The sequence below is a fragment of the Vulpes vulpes genome, chromosome 11 (genome assembly GCF_048418805.1).
Source record: "Vulpes vulpes isolate BD-2025 chromosome 11, VulVul3, whole genome shotgun sequence".
Lineage (NCBI taxonomy): Eukaryota > Metazoa > Chordata > Mammalia > Carnivora > Canidae > Vulpes > Vulpes vulpes.
Genome location: NC_132790.1, coordinates 59,472,521 through 59,492,216, shown reverse-complemented (window position 1 = coordinate 59,492,216; position 19,696 = coordinate 59,472,521). Strand labels below are relative to the sequence as shown.

At 39.6% G+C, this 19,696-nt stretch overlaps 1 protein-coding gene across 2 annotated transcripts in view; it reads right to left on the bottom strand.

The window, feature by feature from the left end:
* WDR48 (WD repeat domain 48) overlaps positions 1–19,696 on the bottom strand; it is a 49,297-nt gene that overhangs the window by 16,652 nt on the left and 12,949 nt on the right. The window contains exons 1-11 of one of the 2 annotated variants that reach the window (XM_072726501.1): positions 17,694–17,940; positions 17,204–17,344; positions 14,937–15,015; positions 13,582–13,664; positions 13,337–13,466; positions 11,334–11,422; positions 10,847–10,948; positions 5,682–5,906; positions 3,643–3,717; positions 2,033–2,135; positions 827–924 (exon numbers count right to left, since the gene is read on the bottom strand). In XM_072726501.1, coding sequence (XP_072582602.1) covers positions 827–924; positions 2,033–2,135; positions 3,643–3,717; positions 5,682–5,906; positions 10,847–10,948; positions 11,334–11,422; positions 13,337–13,466; positions 13,582–13,664; positions 14,937–14,994 — 963 coding nt within the window. In that variant the 5' untranslated portion in view covers positions 14,995–15,015; positions 17,204–17,344; positions 17,694–17,940. Of the gene's footprint in view, positions 1–826; positions 925–2,032; positions 2,136–3,642; positions 3,718–5,681; positions 5,907–10,846; positions 10,949–11,333; positions 11,423–13,336; positions 13,467–13,581; positions 13,665–14,936; positions 15,016–17,203; positions 17,345–17,693; positions 17,941–19,696 lie in introns of those variants that run through there. The other variant, XM_026000984.2, reaches the window with a different exon arrangement.

Below are 19,696 nucleotides of genomic sequence, written 5' to 3'. Positions count from 1 at the left end.
TGTCCCTCCCAGAGGGGATCACAGTACAGACATTCTGTCATCTATGACTCTCAACACAGTTCTCTGTACATGATATTCATTCAGTCCAGGAAATATGTGTTGAACAAATATACCACCACCACCACCAAGAAAAGCAAACCTTTTGATTTGCCTATAAATTCTTTAGTGCTATTTAGAATGTGGCTGAATGGTTTAATACATCTAACTATCCCCCAGGGAACCATCTTAACATGACCCAGAGTTGTAACTGATGCTTACAGTGATGTCTATAAATCCTGAGCAACGGCTAAACTTATTTTGTGTAATCTAGGGGTTCTCAATCAGGGTAATTTTGTATCCTCCTTCTTCCTTCCTTCCGCTAAACATCTGGCAATGTCTAGAGAGATTTTTGGTTATCAAAACTTAACTTGGGGGTGGAAGGGAAGACGGTTACTGGTACCTAGTGAGTAGAGGCTAGGGATGATGCTTAACATCCTATAATGCACAAGACAGATCCCAATCTACCCTGTCCCCCTCAACAAAGACTTATTTGGCTCAGAATATCAATAGTGTCAAGGATGAGGAACGGTGATATATTTACTGTAAGGTAAGGCAGCATTTAACACAGAGGAAATGGTTCCAAATTTTAGGTATTTAAAAAGATAAACTATGGCCTTATCTAATATTTGTAAAAAAAAAAAAAAATCCACCCCGAAATTAAAGTATTAATGCAATCAGATCTTAATTTACATACTTATTACTCTGGTTATTTCATATGTATTTTATAATAAAAAATAAATGGGATACATGATCCAATAACTTATATTTAATACAAAAAGATACTCACCTTCAATACATCCCAATATGCCACATTATTATTGGTATCTTTGGTTAATATATGTCTCTTATCATTAAGAATGTGGCACTGAATAATACTCGCACCCCCTAAAGGAAAAAAAAACCAACAACACAAAATTAGCAAAACTATTCTCTATTTAAATTCACCATATGGCAGTAACTACTAACTGGCATGTGACAACAGAAATCCTTTCACCCACCAGAATGAAGGTGAGTCAAAAGATACACACGTAGTAATATATGTACATATAATTATATCTAAGGCAGTTTAAGGCCAACCAAAGAAAAACTGTCTGGTTTAAAAAACAGATTATAGATGAAAAAACTCCCTCCTTCGAAGGCCTGCTAGTGGAAAATTGTTAAGGATGAACAGTTTTACCCATTGGGAAAAGTTCAAATGATGACAGGAAATCTCTGAATCAGTTCCATCTCTAACTTTTGCCTCCTGCATGGACATTTGATTCTAAAGGTAACAGCATGGACATGGATGGAGCTGCAGATGAATGCACTGGTCAGTATTCTACTCTACACTCGAGCATTCAATTAAGAATTGCTACTTCCAGCAGTGCTCTAGCTGGAAGTGGAAGGTCTGGTCAGGGACCAGATATGACTTTCTCTGCCTTGTGCCAAAAGACAACATTCAACTCTCTCTATATTTTACAAAGTGGTTCTTGGCTCAACCAAGACCATGACTAATCTGATGCTGGACAAAGAAAGTCCACTTTTTAAAGTTACTAAATCACATTTTTAAAAAAAAATTTTTTTATTGGAGTTCAATTTGCCAACATATAGCATAACACCCAGTGCTCATCCCGCCAAGTGTCCCCCTCAGTGTCCATCACCCAGTCACCCCAACCCCCCCCACCTCCCCTTCCACTACCCCTTGTTCATTTACCAGAGTTAGGTGTCTCTCATGTTTTGTCACTCTCACTGATATTTTCACTCATTTTCTCTCCTTTCCCTAATTCCCTTTCACTAATTTTTATATTCCCCAAATGAATGAGACCATATAGTGTTTGACTAAATCGCATTTTAAAAATACTTTTCTTCTATTAGAAATAAACCAATATACTTGTCTTCTGTTGACATCAGAATTACATTTAAAGGAAAGTCATCTCCTTTATTTTTGACAATCCCTTAGTAACTATAATTAGCCTTGGTAAGAGGTATAATACCTTCTACCTTCCTTACTCACCTTTAATAACCTGGTCAGGCTGCGTACAAAGTGGTGTTATAGGATTTGTACAGTCATTGTCATAATCTCCAGAGGCTCTAAAATTATGAATTCCCTTCAAGGTCTAAAGGAACAAAATTAATTTTTTAATCATTTTGTGCTTTAAACAGATCCCTGCTGATCTGTTTAAAGCAGCAAGAAAAACAACAAATGAGAAAAACCAAAATAATAACATCAACCACAAAATATTCAGTCATAAAGTACAATTGTCTACCATGATTTTAAAAAACAAAACAAGTGTTAAGAGGGGAATATTATTACTGTCTTTTTGGAGGGAAAAGTAGGCACTCTTCCAGGTAAAGCTATGTTGATCTCAAATTGGCAAAATGAAATTTAGACAAGACTTAAAATGTTTTTTACAAGTACCAATAAAGCCCATTTGGTGTATAAATAGAAACAAATGGAAACACTCTCCCTTTTGTTATCCACATATAGTCTGGCAAGCAACAAAACTTCAATCTTCCTTAATTAACATTTAAGAATTAATAGCACTTTTGATGACTTCTCTCTGCTTACCCTCTATTTCTGTCCCTGTTCTTCATGCTATGAGGAGAAAGGAAATGAATCTAAAAGCACAATTTTCTACTTTCTTTTAACACTTGGAAAACAGAACCCTGGGACGCCTGGGTGGCTCAGCGGTTAAGCGTCTGCCTTCAGCTCAGGGCATGATCCTGGAGTCCCGGGATGGAGTCCCACATCGGGCTCCCTGCAGGGAGCCTGCTTCTCCCTCCACCTGTGTCTCTGCCTCTCTCTGCCCCCCTCTCTCTCTCTCTCTCTCTCTCTCTCTGTGTCTCTCATGAATAAATAAAATCTTAAAAAACAAAACAAAACAGAATCTTAACAAGTGTACCAGTCATGTTGGTACAAGTATTCCCTGCTATCCAAAAGTAAAGTGTTGGGACGCCTGGGTGACTCAGTGGTTGAGCGTCTGCCTTCGGCTCAGGATATGATCCCAGAGGCCTGGGATCAAGTCCCACATTGGGATCCCTGCATGGAGCCTGCTTTTGCTCCCTCTGCCTGTGTCTCTGCCTCTCTCTGTGTTTCTCATGAAAAGAATAAATAAATAAATCTTAAAAACAAAAACAAAAGTAAAGTGTTCATATGAAGCCTTTCGAAAGCTGAGATGGTGTAAAGACAAAGAAGCAATCACCAGTTCATAAAGGCAAAAATTCTCTTCTGATTTCTTTTGGTTAGAGAAAATGGTAATATAGGTCCTCTGCAGAAGTGAAGTGGCATAAAGTGAACTTTCCAATAGCAGGAGAAACCTGTACCTGGGCTACTTGTTTTCAAATGCAGTTTTGTGAGGTCAGACATTTTGCCAGTATTTATTGGTATTATCATACAACACTGCTTATTCTAAAGACACCAAATGTCTATCTTGGCTCCTGACTACTATCTTAATTTTAGTACAATCCTTATGTTCATTCACATAGGCTTTCAGATTTTTGACACCGTTCAAAAGCATGCTGAGTGTCAGGTTCATCCTGACATTTGCTACTGGTATGTGGCAGGTCTGTGATAACAAACTACATGTTTACAAACCTTTGCCAGGGACACGGTGGTTTGCTTACCCATTTATTTACTGTAGACTTAGTCGTGGCAACCCAAATTGCAGGAGGGGGATCAGCTGATCTATCAAGCTCCATCTGAAAACAAAGCACAAAAACACTGCTTTGTGGAATGCTGACTCTCCTGAGCTGCCAGGACTAGCTATATATTATTATTAGACAACAATATCTTCATTCAGTGTTTGTGTGCTGACTGTACTAGAGTATGTGCTAAAGGCTAGGGTTGCATAGGATAATGAGGGACTCTCTTTGCTAAAGGAAGCACGGCCTTATAAAAGTGTAATAGGGGTGACTTCGCACCAAAAACAGTGGCTGAAAGTTTCCAGTGTGATTTTAAATTAATTAGTTAGGGAATCTAAATGAGTACAGTCAAAAGGATGACTTACCATAATTTTGTTCTTGTTACTCTTTTGTTTTTATGTTCTTTTTTAATAACAAGGAAATGTCTTTTTCTCTTTGAAAATATTTGTAATAAAAAAAATTCTAACATAGCAAAAAGTGCAAAGTATCCACATAATTCACCTCCCTCACCTAAGAACAGTACACCTGTGAACAGTTTACTATGTGCCTTCTGTAGTTTTAAAATAGTACACGTATAGGAATACATATCCATACCCATTTATACAGCACGCACAGGAAATCACTCTACGGTCAGTTATCCACTATTCTTCCTGTGCCAGGAAACTGAAGGCTGGAGTCATGGGACAGGCTGGACTCCTAGCAAGTAGGAATCCTCTTCAGTTCAAAGTGACATTTCTTGTAATGCACAGTTATGTCACCACTAAGTTTTTTTGAACCTTTTCCTCCATAGCCAAGAGATTCTGGAAGCTACAGGACTCACACTGCAGTGTTTCTCCTCCCTGCTGTCTGCTCCTTGCAGCCTGCTTCCTGCACACAGGCTCTGATTTCAGCCTTAAATCCCTCACTCCCCTAGGACTATTGGTTTTGTCCTCTGCGATGTGCCACCTATTTTAAAGAGCTGTATTCAGGGGCACCTGGGTGGCTCAGTCAGTTAAGTGTCTGCCTTGGGCTCAGGTCACGGTTTTAGGGTCCCAAGATCGAGCTTCTCTGCTCAGCGGGGAGTCTGCTTCTCCCTCTCTCTCTGCCCCTCCCCCTGCTCATGCTCTACCTCTGTCTCATTTGCTTTCTCTCGAAAATAAATAAAATCTTTAAAAGGAAAAAAAGAAAAAAAAATAAAAGGAAAAAAAAGAGCTGTACTCAGACAGGATGTGTGTGCTCGCATGCCACAAGCATCCCCTCAACTGTTTCATTTGACTTCTATTCTTTTTTTTTCAGCTCTTCCTCTTCTACTGTGGTTTGGGTTTCAGATGTCACTTAATTTTTCGGGTATTTGCAGTTTTATTTCATGCTTTCCTTGTTTTTGAATGATTTTTGTGAGAAGGATGTAGTGCTATCTTCATGCCTTCATTTTAAATCTCGAAATTCTTTTCACTATGGTTTGAATGTGTAATTTTGTGATTATCAGGGAGGCCGAACATCTTGTCATATGACAATATGCCAATTTGCAGTCCAGGGTTCACTTTCAGCAGGTGTCAGTATGGACGGCTTTTCAAGTACCCTTTCACCCTACACAGTAGATGCTGATTTAGCAATTGGGACTACTCTGAGATAGGAACCCTTTGGAGTATGAGCTAGCTTGGTTCTCTCTTCTTTGAATCACTCTTCCACATCCTCCCTCTTGAAGCAGTGGATACACTCGTGCTTTGCTCTGCTCAACTCAAGTTGAGTGTTGTCTGCTTACAGATACCTGAACTTATCATATTCCTTCATAAAAGACAGGTTAGGAAAGCCAGGTGAGTTCAGGAGCAATGTGGGGCAATCGCACTAGGATTTGCTAGTGGGACAGCTACTGGTCTCTGAGGTACCCAAGAAGTCACAATTTCTTCTACAGGTGACTAATAAAAATCTAAATATGTTCTTTTATTTATAACTCCACAACTGATTCCTGTTTTAATACAGATTTTGCTGGATTTGGCTGGTACACATAACAGTTTTAACCACAAAACAAATACAGGACATACCTTGAGAACTGGTGCTTTTTCTTCACAAATTAGTACCCGAATGTCAGGGTTTCTAAGGTCTGTACAATAAATCTTCCTGTCCCTGCCTCCAGAATACACATGCGTGAAGGCGTCATTGACTTGCAGAGCCCAGACACCTTCATCATGGACTCGGTATGTTGCTATACATCTCTGCTGGCCAAGGGACCAAAGGCGAATTGTCCCATCAGAACTGCCGGAAAGGCACTGAAAGCAGAGAAAAGTTAAAGTGAGAGAAAGTTCTGGCCAGAAAGTTCCTGCTTTGCTGTGCTCTGCCCTTGGTGCCTCTCCTGACTCTACACTGTCAAACACACACCTCTAACAACCTGCATTTCTACCTCAGATAAAGACTTCTGAAAAGCATGCACTACAGGCTGAAATGACCAAAGGCAACAGTGTATGCTCAAGCAGGGGAAACGTCTGAGCAAAACTGCCTTTGTCCTCTCCACCTGGCCACATGTAGAATCAGCTTCCCCTGGGAACTTGTAAAAATGCAGATTCTCAACCTAAGGAGGCAGAAATTCTGGTGGGCCCCAGCAATCCGTGTTGTGATAGGCTCTCCAGGTCATTCTGGTATGCTAAGGTCAACAAGCTTTGCAATAGGCCACAAGCCTTTTAAAGGCCTGGGTCATACCTGTGTCTCATCCCCTCCGCATGGCAATGGATTCCTGATGGCCTCCCAGGTCCCTGAGATTCTACAAATAGAGGAGGCAGCAGGAACATCTAGTCCCAGGCTTACCACTCCCTATTTGTGACCTTGGATACTTCCCATCTGAGCCTCAAGTTCAACATCTATTAATATAAAATGTGGACCATCAGCATTTAGAGTTAACATTAGTGATTCTGACACTTTCTAAAGGCTCAGGAGCTGACACAACTACACAGAAGTTGCTGGCACTCAAATTAGGGCTGAGCACACTATGAGTCCAAGAGAAAGAGGCTAAATCAGCCACCCCACATTCACACTCAGCATGCCTGGTGTTCACTGCCAGTTACCGTGGTGACTTGCAGAAGAGAATAAAAACTTACTTCTCTGGGGAAAAAATGGCCTCAAGAAGAAGTAACTGCTGGTGTATGAAATTAAGTAGGCAAAGCGCTTCAAAGAAGAGAAGTTAGTTGTGGGCTTGGAGATTTGCGAAGTGTTTCAATAGATGAGGTCTTCAAGAATATTAAGATTTACTGGTATGACGTGTGACTGGAAGGGGCCTTTAGAACTCTGGACGTGTTTAATTAAACGAACAACCACTAGGAGACACCCCCTGTAAGTTGCCAGGAGCATCAGTGTTTTATTACCCTCTTCTAACTGGTTTACAAGGCAACCAAGAGCCTAAGCAACAAAGAACTGCCTGGAGTAAGTTACAAGCAGTAAGTTACAAGCAGCCCTCCAACATGTCTGTGGAAGGACCCCTGCAATCTGATGGAGAGAGGGCAAGGAGGGGCTCCCACTTCCAGGAAGAGCTGCTACTCTGAGGTGGCAAAGCTGTTAGCATATCCTTGATCCCTCAGATTCTAGGCCATGAATCTACAGGAGTAAGGTCTGACAAATTTAGGATAAGGAAAGCTAAGGTGATGGGATGGAAGTCCTCATAGCTTGGGCAAGTTGCAGCAGGGAAGTCCCAAACCCAAAAGCATAAGCTGAAAGCAGATAAGAGGACACAGAGCTGTATCAACTCTGATACTGAACAAAATAATCTCTGATCATAATTGTATTCTAAATCTGCTAAAAAGCAGGCCCTGAAGTAGACAATAATTACTTTTAAAGTACAATGCTGGTAAACTTCTTTGCAGCATTTGGTAGTACAGTTGAAGGATGTACCTATTTAATAGGAAATCTAGTGCCTACTACCCTGTAGGACCTAGAGTAATCATCAAACATTTCCCACTACCTCCACCCTTCCACTGGATAAATGTGAAGACGCTATCATTAGGAGGTAATTCTTAGAACTAGCACAGAAGGCCCTGAATGGTTCTGCTACACAAGACTCAGGGCACAGAGTCTACAGTCCTGATCAGGTTGTTGTGCTTTTGCCAATAGAAATGAGAGGGGAGGGCAGCCCGGGTGGCTCAGGGTTTAGCGCTGCCTTCAGCCCAGGGCCTGATCCTGGAAACCTGGGATCGAGTCCCATGTCGGGCTCCCTGCATGGAGCCTGCTTCTCCCTCTGCCTGTGTCTCTGCCTCTCTCTCTCTCTCTCTCTCTCTCTCTCTCTGTGTGTCTCTCATGAATAAATAATAAAATAACATCTTAAAAAAAAATAAAAGAAATGAGAGGGGACAGTGTATTGAGGCTTGGCTGCTATGACCAACATAAATGTTTCTGGGATGGTCACTTATACACAATTGTGACTGCCAATACACAGGAGCCAAGAGGGCAAGGTAAGTTGGGGCAAGGAGTAACCCGATGCTTAAAGACCCCTAGACTATTTTTTTTTAATAAAGATTTTATTTATTTGACAGAGAGAGAGTGTGTGCACACGCCTAAGCAGGGGAAACGGCAGGAAGAGGGAGAGAGAGAAGTAGGCTTCCTGCTGAGCAGAGAGCTTGATGAAGGGCTTAATCCTAGGACCCTGAGATCATGACCTGAGCTGAAGGCAGACGCTTAACTGGCCGAGCCACCCAGGTGCCCTATACCCCTAGACTTTAAGCTAGGTTCAGCAGGACTTCAGTTACAGGAAAACCCTGTGAGGGACACACAAGGATGTCACTGGCTCAACCAAAACAACAGATTATCCCAGTTCCTCAAGCAATTGCCTGAGCAAGTACAAAGGACGAAATGTCATATGGCTTGTCCCGGAAATGTTGGCACCAATCAAAACAACTGCAGTGGCAACAGATCTCAAACAGTAAGATTTGCTAAATAACAATACAACAAAGGAAGGAGATGTCCATGGGATTCACTGGTCTATTATACATATCTTATCACAAGTCCCTGACTTCCAATGTCATCAGAAATCCGACATTATTAGAAGCTTGCAGGGCAACTCTGAGGGATACAGTACATACTCTGGTCCAGCAACTATTAATTATTTCTCTCATATGCTACAAGATTTTGAGAATCAGTATGTAAAGGTTTCTTTTTTCTTCCTTTGACCCAAACCAAGTAGTTATTATTGCTGTTTTGTTGTTCAATTCCCTAATGCAAGTATGCTGTGTATTGGTGGTTAAATTTACAGTTAGCCTCTAGCTGCCAATAAGGATAATGGATGGAGGAGGAACCAGAGGAGGATGCTACCTGCCTAATTATGTGCTCTACAGCCCAAGAATAGCCTTTCAAGGGGTCTGCTTACAGTAAGTGGAGCTGACTTCATATGAAGTACATCTGTAACCATACATGCTATTTAGATTATCTTAGTTTTGTAAAAGCACATCATGACTATATATATATAGGAAACAAGGCAAGGAGTCTAGAAACAAGAGGAGTTTTAGAAAGTTTGCCAAGCCCATAGCCTCCTTCTGAAAATCATCTTGTCCACAGTTCTCTATTTTAGAGCAGTCCCATGAAGACCATATGACACAGTCAAATCCTGAACAAAGTCCATGGAACAGGCAGGGGCGGCCATTTCAAGTGTAGCCCAGCAGCCACACCGCCAAACAGTGAGGAGGTGACTGAACTGGACTTCTTAGACTCCCATGAAAATGGTGCTGGAAAGGATCTCAAGAGCATAGAAAATGCCACAGCCTCAGACAAGAATATACTTACTACTTCTAATCTTCTTACCAACTATACAAACTAAATATTATGGTCCCTACTTTGCAGATGAGCAAACTAAGGACTGACTAGTAACAAGAAGTCCTCTTCTCAAGGCCACACAGTACATTAACATCAAGATCCTTCCGCATTTCCAAAGACCTCTACTGGCATCTTCAAGCCTCTCTTTGCCTGGTTCTGAAGATGATTTCCTAGTTTTGGCTGGTTTTCCAAACCTTCCTCTCACCTCTGGAGACAAAGGTTTCTTTAATTCCCGTGTGAGACAGTTTCTATGATGTAATTTCCACGGTAGTGATGGCACCTCTCATCACATCACTTCCCTATTCTCTTTCCCAACCTGCTCACAGTCAGTTCCAGTTAGCTCTGGGCTTCTCCCTTGCCCATAACAAAACATGGCTGGAGGAAGCATGGATATAGAGGTAGGCCATAGGGGAAAATGGTCCTCGGTTTTTGTTTCTATTATCTATATTGACACAAGATCATTTTCCTACCGCTACAGAACAAATTGAATTATATACCAACAAAGTACCAGAGTACCAGTACACGTTTTAACATTACTGAAATATTTTTCTTTGAAATGCTGACTCTTAAATATTTTGTTAGATGACTCAACTTACAGACTGTATCTACATAGTCAAATGACAGGATTTGCACCAAAGTCAGACAGACTCATCATCAGGAAATTTCCCCTTAATACATTCACTAGTAGAAAGACTTCAATACCAAAACATCCTTCTGCTTTACACAAAGTAAAATGTTAAATTATTTTTATTCTATACACATCAAAACTGCATATATGCGTTGGCATTAGAATTATTCTGAGGGCATTTTCTGTTTGACCTTTATTTAAAAGTGATGCTCAGGGGCAGCCCGGATGGCTCAGCGGTTTAGTGCCGCCTTCGGCCCAGGGCGTGATCCTGGGACCCGGGATCGAGTCCCGCGTCGGGCTCCCTGCATCGAGCCTGCTTCTCCCTCTGCCTGTGTCTCTGCCTCTCTCTCGCTCCTCTCTGTGTATTCTAATGAATAAATAAATAAATAATCTTTAAAAATAAATAAATAAATAAATAAATAAAAGTGATGCTCAAAGGGTTGCGCAAGGGGAGGTAGGTGGGGGATTGGGGTAACTGATGATGGGCACTGAGGAGGGCACGTGATGGGATGAGCCCTGGGTGTTATACTATATGTTGGCAAATCGAACTTCATTAAAAACAAATGGAAAAAAAGAAAAGAAAAAAAATAAAAGTGATGCAAACAGAGTAATTTTAAAAGGTGGATAACTATTATATACAATGGAGTATTTTAAGGATTTAAGAGTAGACCACAATCTATAATATATGTGGCTTTGGGTTTAAATCAACCTAGGCAACAAAGTGGGGAAGTTTCTGGTGGATCGAATTTTGGACAAGATCATTAGGTAAACGTCCACACTGCAAGTGCGTACCTGTGTACCATCTCTGTTCAACAGCAGTGCTTTGACATTGTCTGTGTGTCCTTTCAGCTTCATTAGTTTTGCACATGTTCTTGGATCCCATACCCTTAAAACCTGTGCATTTTAACAAAATATTACACAAACAGTATATACACGAACAAATTTCAATAAATGATTGAGAAGTCAAATGACAACCATTACAGTCTGAGAAGGAAATATTGTTCTGCGAATGACACTGTCTGAGGCCCCCAATCTTTTTAAGTAGGAGGAAGCCTTTTAAATGTCAAAACACAAAGAGGCCTCCCCCACCCAGCTACCCCGCCCTCATCACCACACATGACAGAAATTATATAGTTATATTCTTCTTTCTTCAAATAAAACTTTTCCCTTAGCACCCTCCAGGCAAAACCAGTTTGTATATTTAGTAATTACTCAGATCAAATTATTTTGGTATCTTTGTGTTTCAGTGTTAAAATATACCCGTTAGGCTCCCCCTTACCTTCTCAGTAGACCCTGATACAATGATTGTTCCCAGTTGATTCATTGCCAGGCTATAAATAGAATCTTTGTTCCCACTTAAAGAAGAAGCTATTAAGGATAAACGAAGCTAAATGTTAACAAAATCATCAGCTGTTTGGCAGAGAGTCAGCAAAAATTGTAAGTTTAATTATTTGGTTTAGAAAATCTTATCTTTGTGAGTGCTCTAAGGAAAAGAAATCTAGCTATGATGGAGGTCATTCTCAACAACACCGTTATCAAAATTTACATCTTATCTAGATTTGAGCATACACAAGTGCTCAATAAATATTTGCTAAATTGAATTGCACTATCCTTTAAAAACTATCCACATAAATAATGTACTTTTAAAGATATACGTATGCCAATAAATACAAAAAATATATCCAAATTCATCATTTTCAAGAAAACACAAATCAAAACAAAACAAAATTATTTTCACCTACCAATCAGATTTTCAATGAGGTAATAATTCTCAAAAAACAGTACAATGGTACTCTCATACATTGTGGGATAATTACAACTTATTTGGTACAATTCTTGGAAGGACATTAGGCAATAGGTAGCAAGAATCATGTTCATGCTCTTTGATTCAGAGCTTAGTTTCACTGTGGTGAAAAAAGTTGCATATGAAATTGTCTATACAGTATGATCCTAATTTTCAATAAAGAATAGAAACAAAAATACTGAGAAGTTATGAGTAAAGGAGTTAATACATATATTTAGAAAACAACTATAGGAAGTACTCAATAAAAGTTAGCTATCAACCTGTGGTGATAATCTCTCTAAACAATTCTAAGCAAGATAGATCTGTTGTAGAATCTGTAACCCTAAGCCTTGGGACAATTCTGACTTCTTTTGCTTTGTTCCCTCTTGTTAGTGTCTCTTTGAGGCAGATACTACATCTAGAGAGAACTAAGTGATGTGTCATGACAGCCCCCAGCAGGGACCAGCTGCTGAATCACTACAATAATACACAGTGAAATATCAAGAACAAGGAGAGAGTAGTGTTCAGAGCTTTGTATACTTCCTGAGGAAAAAGGAAGAACAATATTCAAGAAATTATAAACACCAGTGTCCTAATGCGCCCTTCCTGGCATATCCTAGGTTATATTGACTGTTTTAGCTTTGTCATTGTGAGAATTCCACAGTCATGACAAATTGGACCTATATGTAGGGATCTAGATAGTTCAGATCTTGAACACAGACTTCCTAGGCCAGGTTTAGCCAAAAATGTGCTCCTAAGATTCCCTTCTGCTACTGAGGCCTAGAGGACCCTAGTAGGTTAAGCCAACTGTGAGGCTGAGTTTCAAATCTAGACTTGTTTGGGTCTGACCTGGTAATCTAAGATCTCTTAGTTGATGAGACACCTGTGGTCTTACCCTGCTGTGAATGTCTCTGGATTGCCTCTGGAGGAACCCAACCTCTCTGAACTCTTTTGAAATTGGATGGATTGTTTAGAGTGGGTCTGAAAGGGTCCCATAAAACTGGTATTGGAGGCCTTTTCTTTCTTTCCTTTGGGTATGTTCCATCCTGGCCGTCAACTCAAGGGCTCATAAGACATAGTAACACTTTTAAGAGTCAGAGACTGCCTACTTTGTCAATTAATCAGCACCTTTATCAACAGTGTCTGCTGAGATTATAGCTTTGGGCCAGGGGCCAGGCAATGCTGTGGGAGGTACAAAATGGTGATAAGAGACCGATTCCTCTGCCCTGTAGGAACTTACACTTTAGCCAGGAGCTAAGACATGCACATGTACAAAAATAACCAGGTTACACCTGGAGAAGTTACCATTTTTAGACTGCTGTGAGGAACTAGCTCCTTGTTGTTCAACCACACTCTTGGGGGCTAGAACGCTGCAGGTAGAAGCACTCTCAAAATATGAATCACTGTCTTGATATAAACCTATCAAAGATGTTTCATAAGCCATTCTTTATTTATGTCAACTTGAATCACTTTAAAAAAATTTTTTTCGAACACCTTACTTGTGACAGTGTTATTTGAGGCAGTCAATGCTGTTAAAGTATTCACATCCCAAAGGAATATTTGTCTGTCCAATCCAGCCGAAGCTACCAGTTCTTTATCCTTGGCATATGCTAAGGCCTTGACATAATCCTGTAACAGAACATACATACAATGATCTACTAGATCAGTAAGAAAATGAGCAACATAAAGTAGCGAGATCTCGGTATTACACTAGAGACACGGAAAATTACGTTTGTTGTTTTACCTTATGTGTCCTTAGTGTTGACATGCAAAATCCCTTATGTGCATTCCACACTTTCACTGTTGTGTCAGAAGAAGCAGATATTACTAGAAGAGGCAAAGAATAAACAAACCCCGAGTAGTAAGACTTTTTACCATCTTAAAGACTTAGAACAATGCAACATACTTTCAAACTAATGTTCATAGACACACATATGTTGGAATATTTATAAAATTCCTTTTTTTGTTTATTTATAAAATTCTTAACGTTTATTCAAGTATATATATTTTTTAGATTTTATTTTTATTTATTTATTATTAATGAGAGAGAGAGAGAGAGAGAGAGAGAGAGAGGCAGAGACACAGGCAGAGGGAGAAGCAGGCTTCATGTAGGGAGCCCGATGTGGGACTCCATCCCGGGTCTCCAGGATCAGGCCCTGGGCTGAAGGGGGCGCTAAACCGCTGAGCCACCCAGGCTGTGCCCCAATTCAAGTATCTATTAATGTTCACACACAGACATACACACACACATATATATATATTTATTTATTTTTTTAATTAATTTTTATTGGCGTTCAATTTACCAACATACAGAAAAACACCCAGTGCTCATCCCATCAAGTGTCCACCTCAGTGCCCGTCACCCATTCCCCTCCAACACCCGCCCTCCTCCCCTTCCACCACCCCTAGTTCGTTTCCCCGAGTTAGGAGTCTTTATGTTCTGTCTCCCTTCCTGATATTCACACATACATATTTAAATGCTCTTCCTAGAACCTATTGTATTTTGCCTCAAACATTTTTTCATTTATTTATTTTTAAGCTTTTATTTTTATTTATTTGAGAGAGAGGACAAGTAGGGGGAAGGGCAGAGGGGAAAACAGACTCTCTGCTGAGCAGGGAGCCCAATGCAGGCTCCATTCCAGGACCCTGAGATCATGACCCGAGATGAAGGCAGATGCCTAACCAACTGAGCCACCCAGGTACCCCTCAAATATTTTTTTAAGTAGGCAGGGCAAACTTTTTTTAATGCTCCAGTTGAAGGAGCAACTTATCTGACATTAATAAGGCTAAAAGAATACATATTGTTATGAATCTATTTATATATAGTTTGAATGCAGGCAAAACTAATCTATAGTGTTTAGGAAAGAGTTATCTTGGTGCTTGAGGGAGTGACTGAAAGGATAATCCAAGAGGGCTTCTGGTAATCTGTATCTAGATATGAGTGTTTACTTTATAAAAGTTTACTGATCTGTGTTCTCAAGGTGTGTGTGCTTTTCTGTATGTATGTCAGACTCAATAAAAAAAGTACATAAAAAATGAAAAGCTTATCAAATTGAATGAAAAACTTCCAGATGCTCAATAATACAAAGAGGTACTTACATGTTTTCCCATTACAACAAAGTACAATGTCGTTTACCCAATCAGTATGGTGTTCCATAGATGCTATATATGGATCTTGCTAAAATTGAAAAATTGTAAGAATGTTATTAGTTTACATTACAGGATGGAATATATTACAAATTATAGATATGTTTACATTCTTCAATTAATGTGACAACGTATCTGAGAGAGAGAGAGAAAGTGTACACATGATCACGTGCACAATGAGTGGGTGGGGAGGGGCAGAGGGAGAGAATCTTAAACAGGCTCCACACACAGAACAGAGGCTCCACACACAGAACAGAGCTTAACGTGGGGCCTGAGCTCACAACCCTGAGATTAGGACCTGAGCCCAAATCAAAAGTCTGATGCTTGACCAACTGACCCACCCAGGCGCCCCCAGAGTAGAATTTCATCAAACATTTGTTGCTTCCATATAACAGACGTGAACAGACATTTTGTTTCAGGAGTTTTATTACTGATGAAAGCCTAGGTTTCTAGGACAAATGCTTAATTTTTATTTCTTAAGTTAGTGAAGGCAACAAGATATGGGCAAGGTACTGCATATGACACAGTGTGCTGCAGGCAGGAATTTCTTAGGAAGGACAGGATGTGAGCAGATCTGCAGGCTGGAGGGATTTGGATCAGGGTGATGGTGAAGGCTCACAGCAGACAGCAGGCCCAGAAATGAAGACTTTGCTGATGACAGTAGTGAGGAGCTGAGCCTGACTGCAGAGGGAGATGAACATTTTTGCTCTTAACTTCCTAAGGTCTATTACCTTTTGAATTAAATGCTTTCCTCATAATATCGATAGTCCTTCAGGGAAGAACTGGAAGCTCAAGGTTAAAGAGGCACAACCCATGCCACCTTATCAATTCAGTAACTTGAGATTCTTCCATTCCTCTCTTGGCTTAATTACCAGGAGAGGCCTTTTAAAGAAGAGCATTTAGTTACATCCTACACCTAACACAGGCAAGTTCAAGACTCTTCAAGGGTGAAGAGAACAGCTCTCTATAAGTTACGTGAGAAATGATGCTACTCAGTCTTGTCATGAAATGAAGACTGAAAAAAGATGTCTAAGGGCAGGATAGGTAGCTTTCTAGATTCTTTCAGGCTTAAGTTCTTGTGAGCAATTTCCTTAATTTATTTGAAATACTGTCAATTCCCAGAAAGGTGATAATGCGATTCAAATGTGAGATCCAAAAAGTATTTCAAAGCCATAGTATTCTTAGTTCCCATGTTTTTGATACTGGGCCACCATTATTTCCATTGGTTAAAAAATTTAAAGTCCCCTGGAACCAAAGCCCATTTGAAGAAACATTATCCAGCAACTGTGTAGAGTAGTGGCTCTTTTTCAGACAGGACGTCAGACTTGCAGAGCTTGCTAGAGAGACACAGACTTTTAAAACTACAAGGTCAAACACCAGCGTTCTGAAGTGAGACTGGGATATAATTCTCTGTCACTTGCCAGCTATTTAACCATGGGTTTCTCTGAGTCTGTCTTCCCATCTATGAAAGTGAATCATAACAGCTGGCTTGAAGAGTTGTTGTGAGAATTAAAACCACATTGGATAGGAAAGTGCTAAGAGTGTCTGGTATATAGCTAGGAGCGCAATAAATGCTTTCTCCTTTCCTGAATCTTCCTTCCTATGTCATTCAAGATACAGGCATCCGAACAAAATACAAAAAGGCTTCCTTTCCATTTGATTGAGGATTTATTTTTACACAGATTTAAGTCCTTTCTCTGTTTAAAAAAACAGACTTTGAATCTCCTGAAGAAGTGAGCATGTTGTCTTTATATTTTTTGTATCAACCTTATATTATCTAATAAGGCCCTATGGATTTTTTGGGCACCCTAATCACTTTTAAATAAAGAAATCAAATGTTTGTTCCAGATTAATTACAAATGTAAAAAAGCATATTCAATCTTTTTTTTTTTTAAAGCACTAAAAAGGGTTGCCAAGAACCTTTTGGGGAACATACTTAAGACAGAAAAATAAATTGCTGAAAGTAATCCTCCTACCAGACAAATCTCTTTGTTCCTTTGTAGCAGAGAGTGCTTATCAAACACCCAGTTTATGGAGTTTAGCTAAAGTGGTTTTGAATACCCTCCCAGGGGTGTTTTTCTCAGAGGCTTACAGGATTCTGGTTACAGTGTAAAATAATTCACTGCTCAGAGATTAAACCTGAAACTGTGAAAGGTGCCATATTAGACTAAAATTTACTGAGTATAGATTTAAAATGTAAAACTCAATTCCTGCCTTACCTTGTGCTGATTGACACTCCATATTCTTATGATTGAGTCTCGACCGGCCGTGAAAAGTCTGTTCAGTGCTGGATCCAGTTGCAGGGCATTGACTCCATTTCGATTGTACTTCTCCACTTCATCTCGAATAACATAGGAAACCTGATAAATAGGTCCAGATTTGCTTTTTATGAAGTTGTAAGACATGCAATAGCTTACCTAGTAGCCCATCTGAACTTCAAAATCCCATGTTTTCCAATATAAAACTTGTTTTTCAAGTTTTTCAACAAAAACAAACAAAAATGTTAGTTTATTCCGTAGAGACTGAAATGCTGAGAAATGGAGAAGAATGACATTAATGGGATAGCCTAGGCCAGGATAAGCAGGTATAAAGCTAACTTATTGCAACTGCTTCCTAACCAGACTCCTCCCTACTCTTATCCGTCTTGAACCTATTTTCCACAAAGCAGCTGGGGAATCTTTTAAAAATGTAAATTGGAATGTGTCTCACCTCTGCTCAAAAGCCTTTTCAGCTGTTTACTCTCTCAGATTCATGATTTGATCTGAACTCCTTGACTGGCCTCAAGTGCCTTCCTCACTTTTGCCACTGATCTTTGCACACTTGCTAGAGATTTTTGCATACTGTGCCTCCAGATCATCATAGGTGCTGGCCCCTCTGTGCAGAAGCTCTTCCTCCCACTTGTGGCAAATCTCTACATGTATTTAGATGATGCTTCCTCAAAAAGGCCTCATTTGACCTGTCAAACAAAATGAAGTTTTGTGCTCCTATAATATGCTCAACATTTCCTTCAGAGTGCTCCCCAGCCTGTGTGCTCCATGTGAAAACCCTAGAGAATTAACCAAAAGCAATTACAAATAAGAAAAAGGCAGCCAAAAGCAAAACGTTTCTAATCCAATTAAATATCTAGTTAAAAAACTGATGGGGGTGGGAGGGTTTGGGACTCACAATAGGAACAAGAATAAATACCTAGAAGCACATTTTACAAGGAAGATACATAACCAAGGTACATAAAAGAACCACCTGAATAAAGGAGACATGCCATACTGTAGCAGAGGAAGATTCAAAATTAATAATTGTCTCCTTAAATTTGTGAATTTAACCCAACTTTGGTAGAATCCTATCAGATTTCTTTCTAGAAGTTGAAAAATACAGAGTACAGTATCTCTGGATGAATACCTAATCATTTTTAAAAATGAAAGGATTTTCTTTAAAGATCTTAAAAGGTGAAGCTACTAGAATTACAATGGAATACCACAACAGGAACATAGAAAAAGGATCAATAGAATAAAACAAGATTTGGGAACATATTTTCCTATTACAAAGTTTTAATTTTGATACAAATGTAGTGTTTCAAATCAATGGGGGCACGATAAACTCTTTTTTTTTAATTTTCTTTTTTTTTTAATTTTTAAAAAATTTTTATTTATTTATGATAGTCACACAGAGGGAGAGGCAGAGACATAGGCAGAGGGAGAAGCAGGCTCCATGCACCAGGAGCCCGACATGGGATTTGATCCCGGGTCTCCAGGATCGTGCCCTGGGCCAAAGGCAGGCGCCAAACCGCTGTGCCACCCAGGGATCCCACGATAACCTCTTTAATAAATTATCTAGGAGCATCTAGTGATTCTACTGGGAAAAATTATATCCTTTCTCCAAATCTTAAACCAAAATGAATTTGCATATGAAATAAAGATTGGAATTTAACAATTCAATCATAAAAATACTTTTTAAAAAAGACAAGCAAATATGTATAACCTCTACATAGAGAGGTTTCCACTAATGTGACAAGAAACAGGGTAATCTTTTCAAAGAAAAAGACCAATGCTGCTCTGGGCAAACACAACTCAAAATCTTCCAAATGTACACAACTGCTCACAGCGGCATTATTCACAACAGCCAAAAAGTGAAAACAACTCAAATGCCCACCAACTGATGAAGAGATAAATAAGATACGGTATATCTGTGCAATGGAATATTATTCAGCTATGAAAGGCAGTGAAGTACTGGCACAGGCTTCAACATTGACAGAACCTTAAGAACATGATGGTAAGTTAAAGAGACCAGTTAAAAAAGGCCACCTATTTTATGAATCTATTAACATGAAGAGTCCAGAAAAGGTAAATCTACAGAGAGAGAAAGTAAATCAGTTGCCAGGGGCTAGGAAGAGAGGAAAATGGGGGTGAATACCAATGGGTGTGATGCTTCCTCCCAGAGTAACAAAAGGTTCCGAAACTGTGGTCAATGTACAACACTGTGTTTACTAAAAAGCACTGAATCATATACTTTAAATGGGTGAACTCATGTAAATTTTATCTCAATAAAGCTGTTATTCAGGGAAAAAAATCTGAATGTCAAAAAATAAGATGAACAAGGTTAAAAGGTAAATATCTAACTGGGAAAATAGTGAAATAAATATGAAAGATAAAAATTTACTCTTGAGAACATGCAGAGTCCTTACAAAACAGTAAGAAAAAGTCAAAGCCTAACAGAGG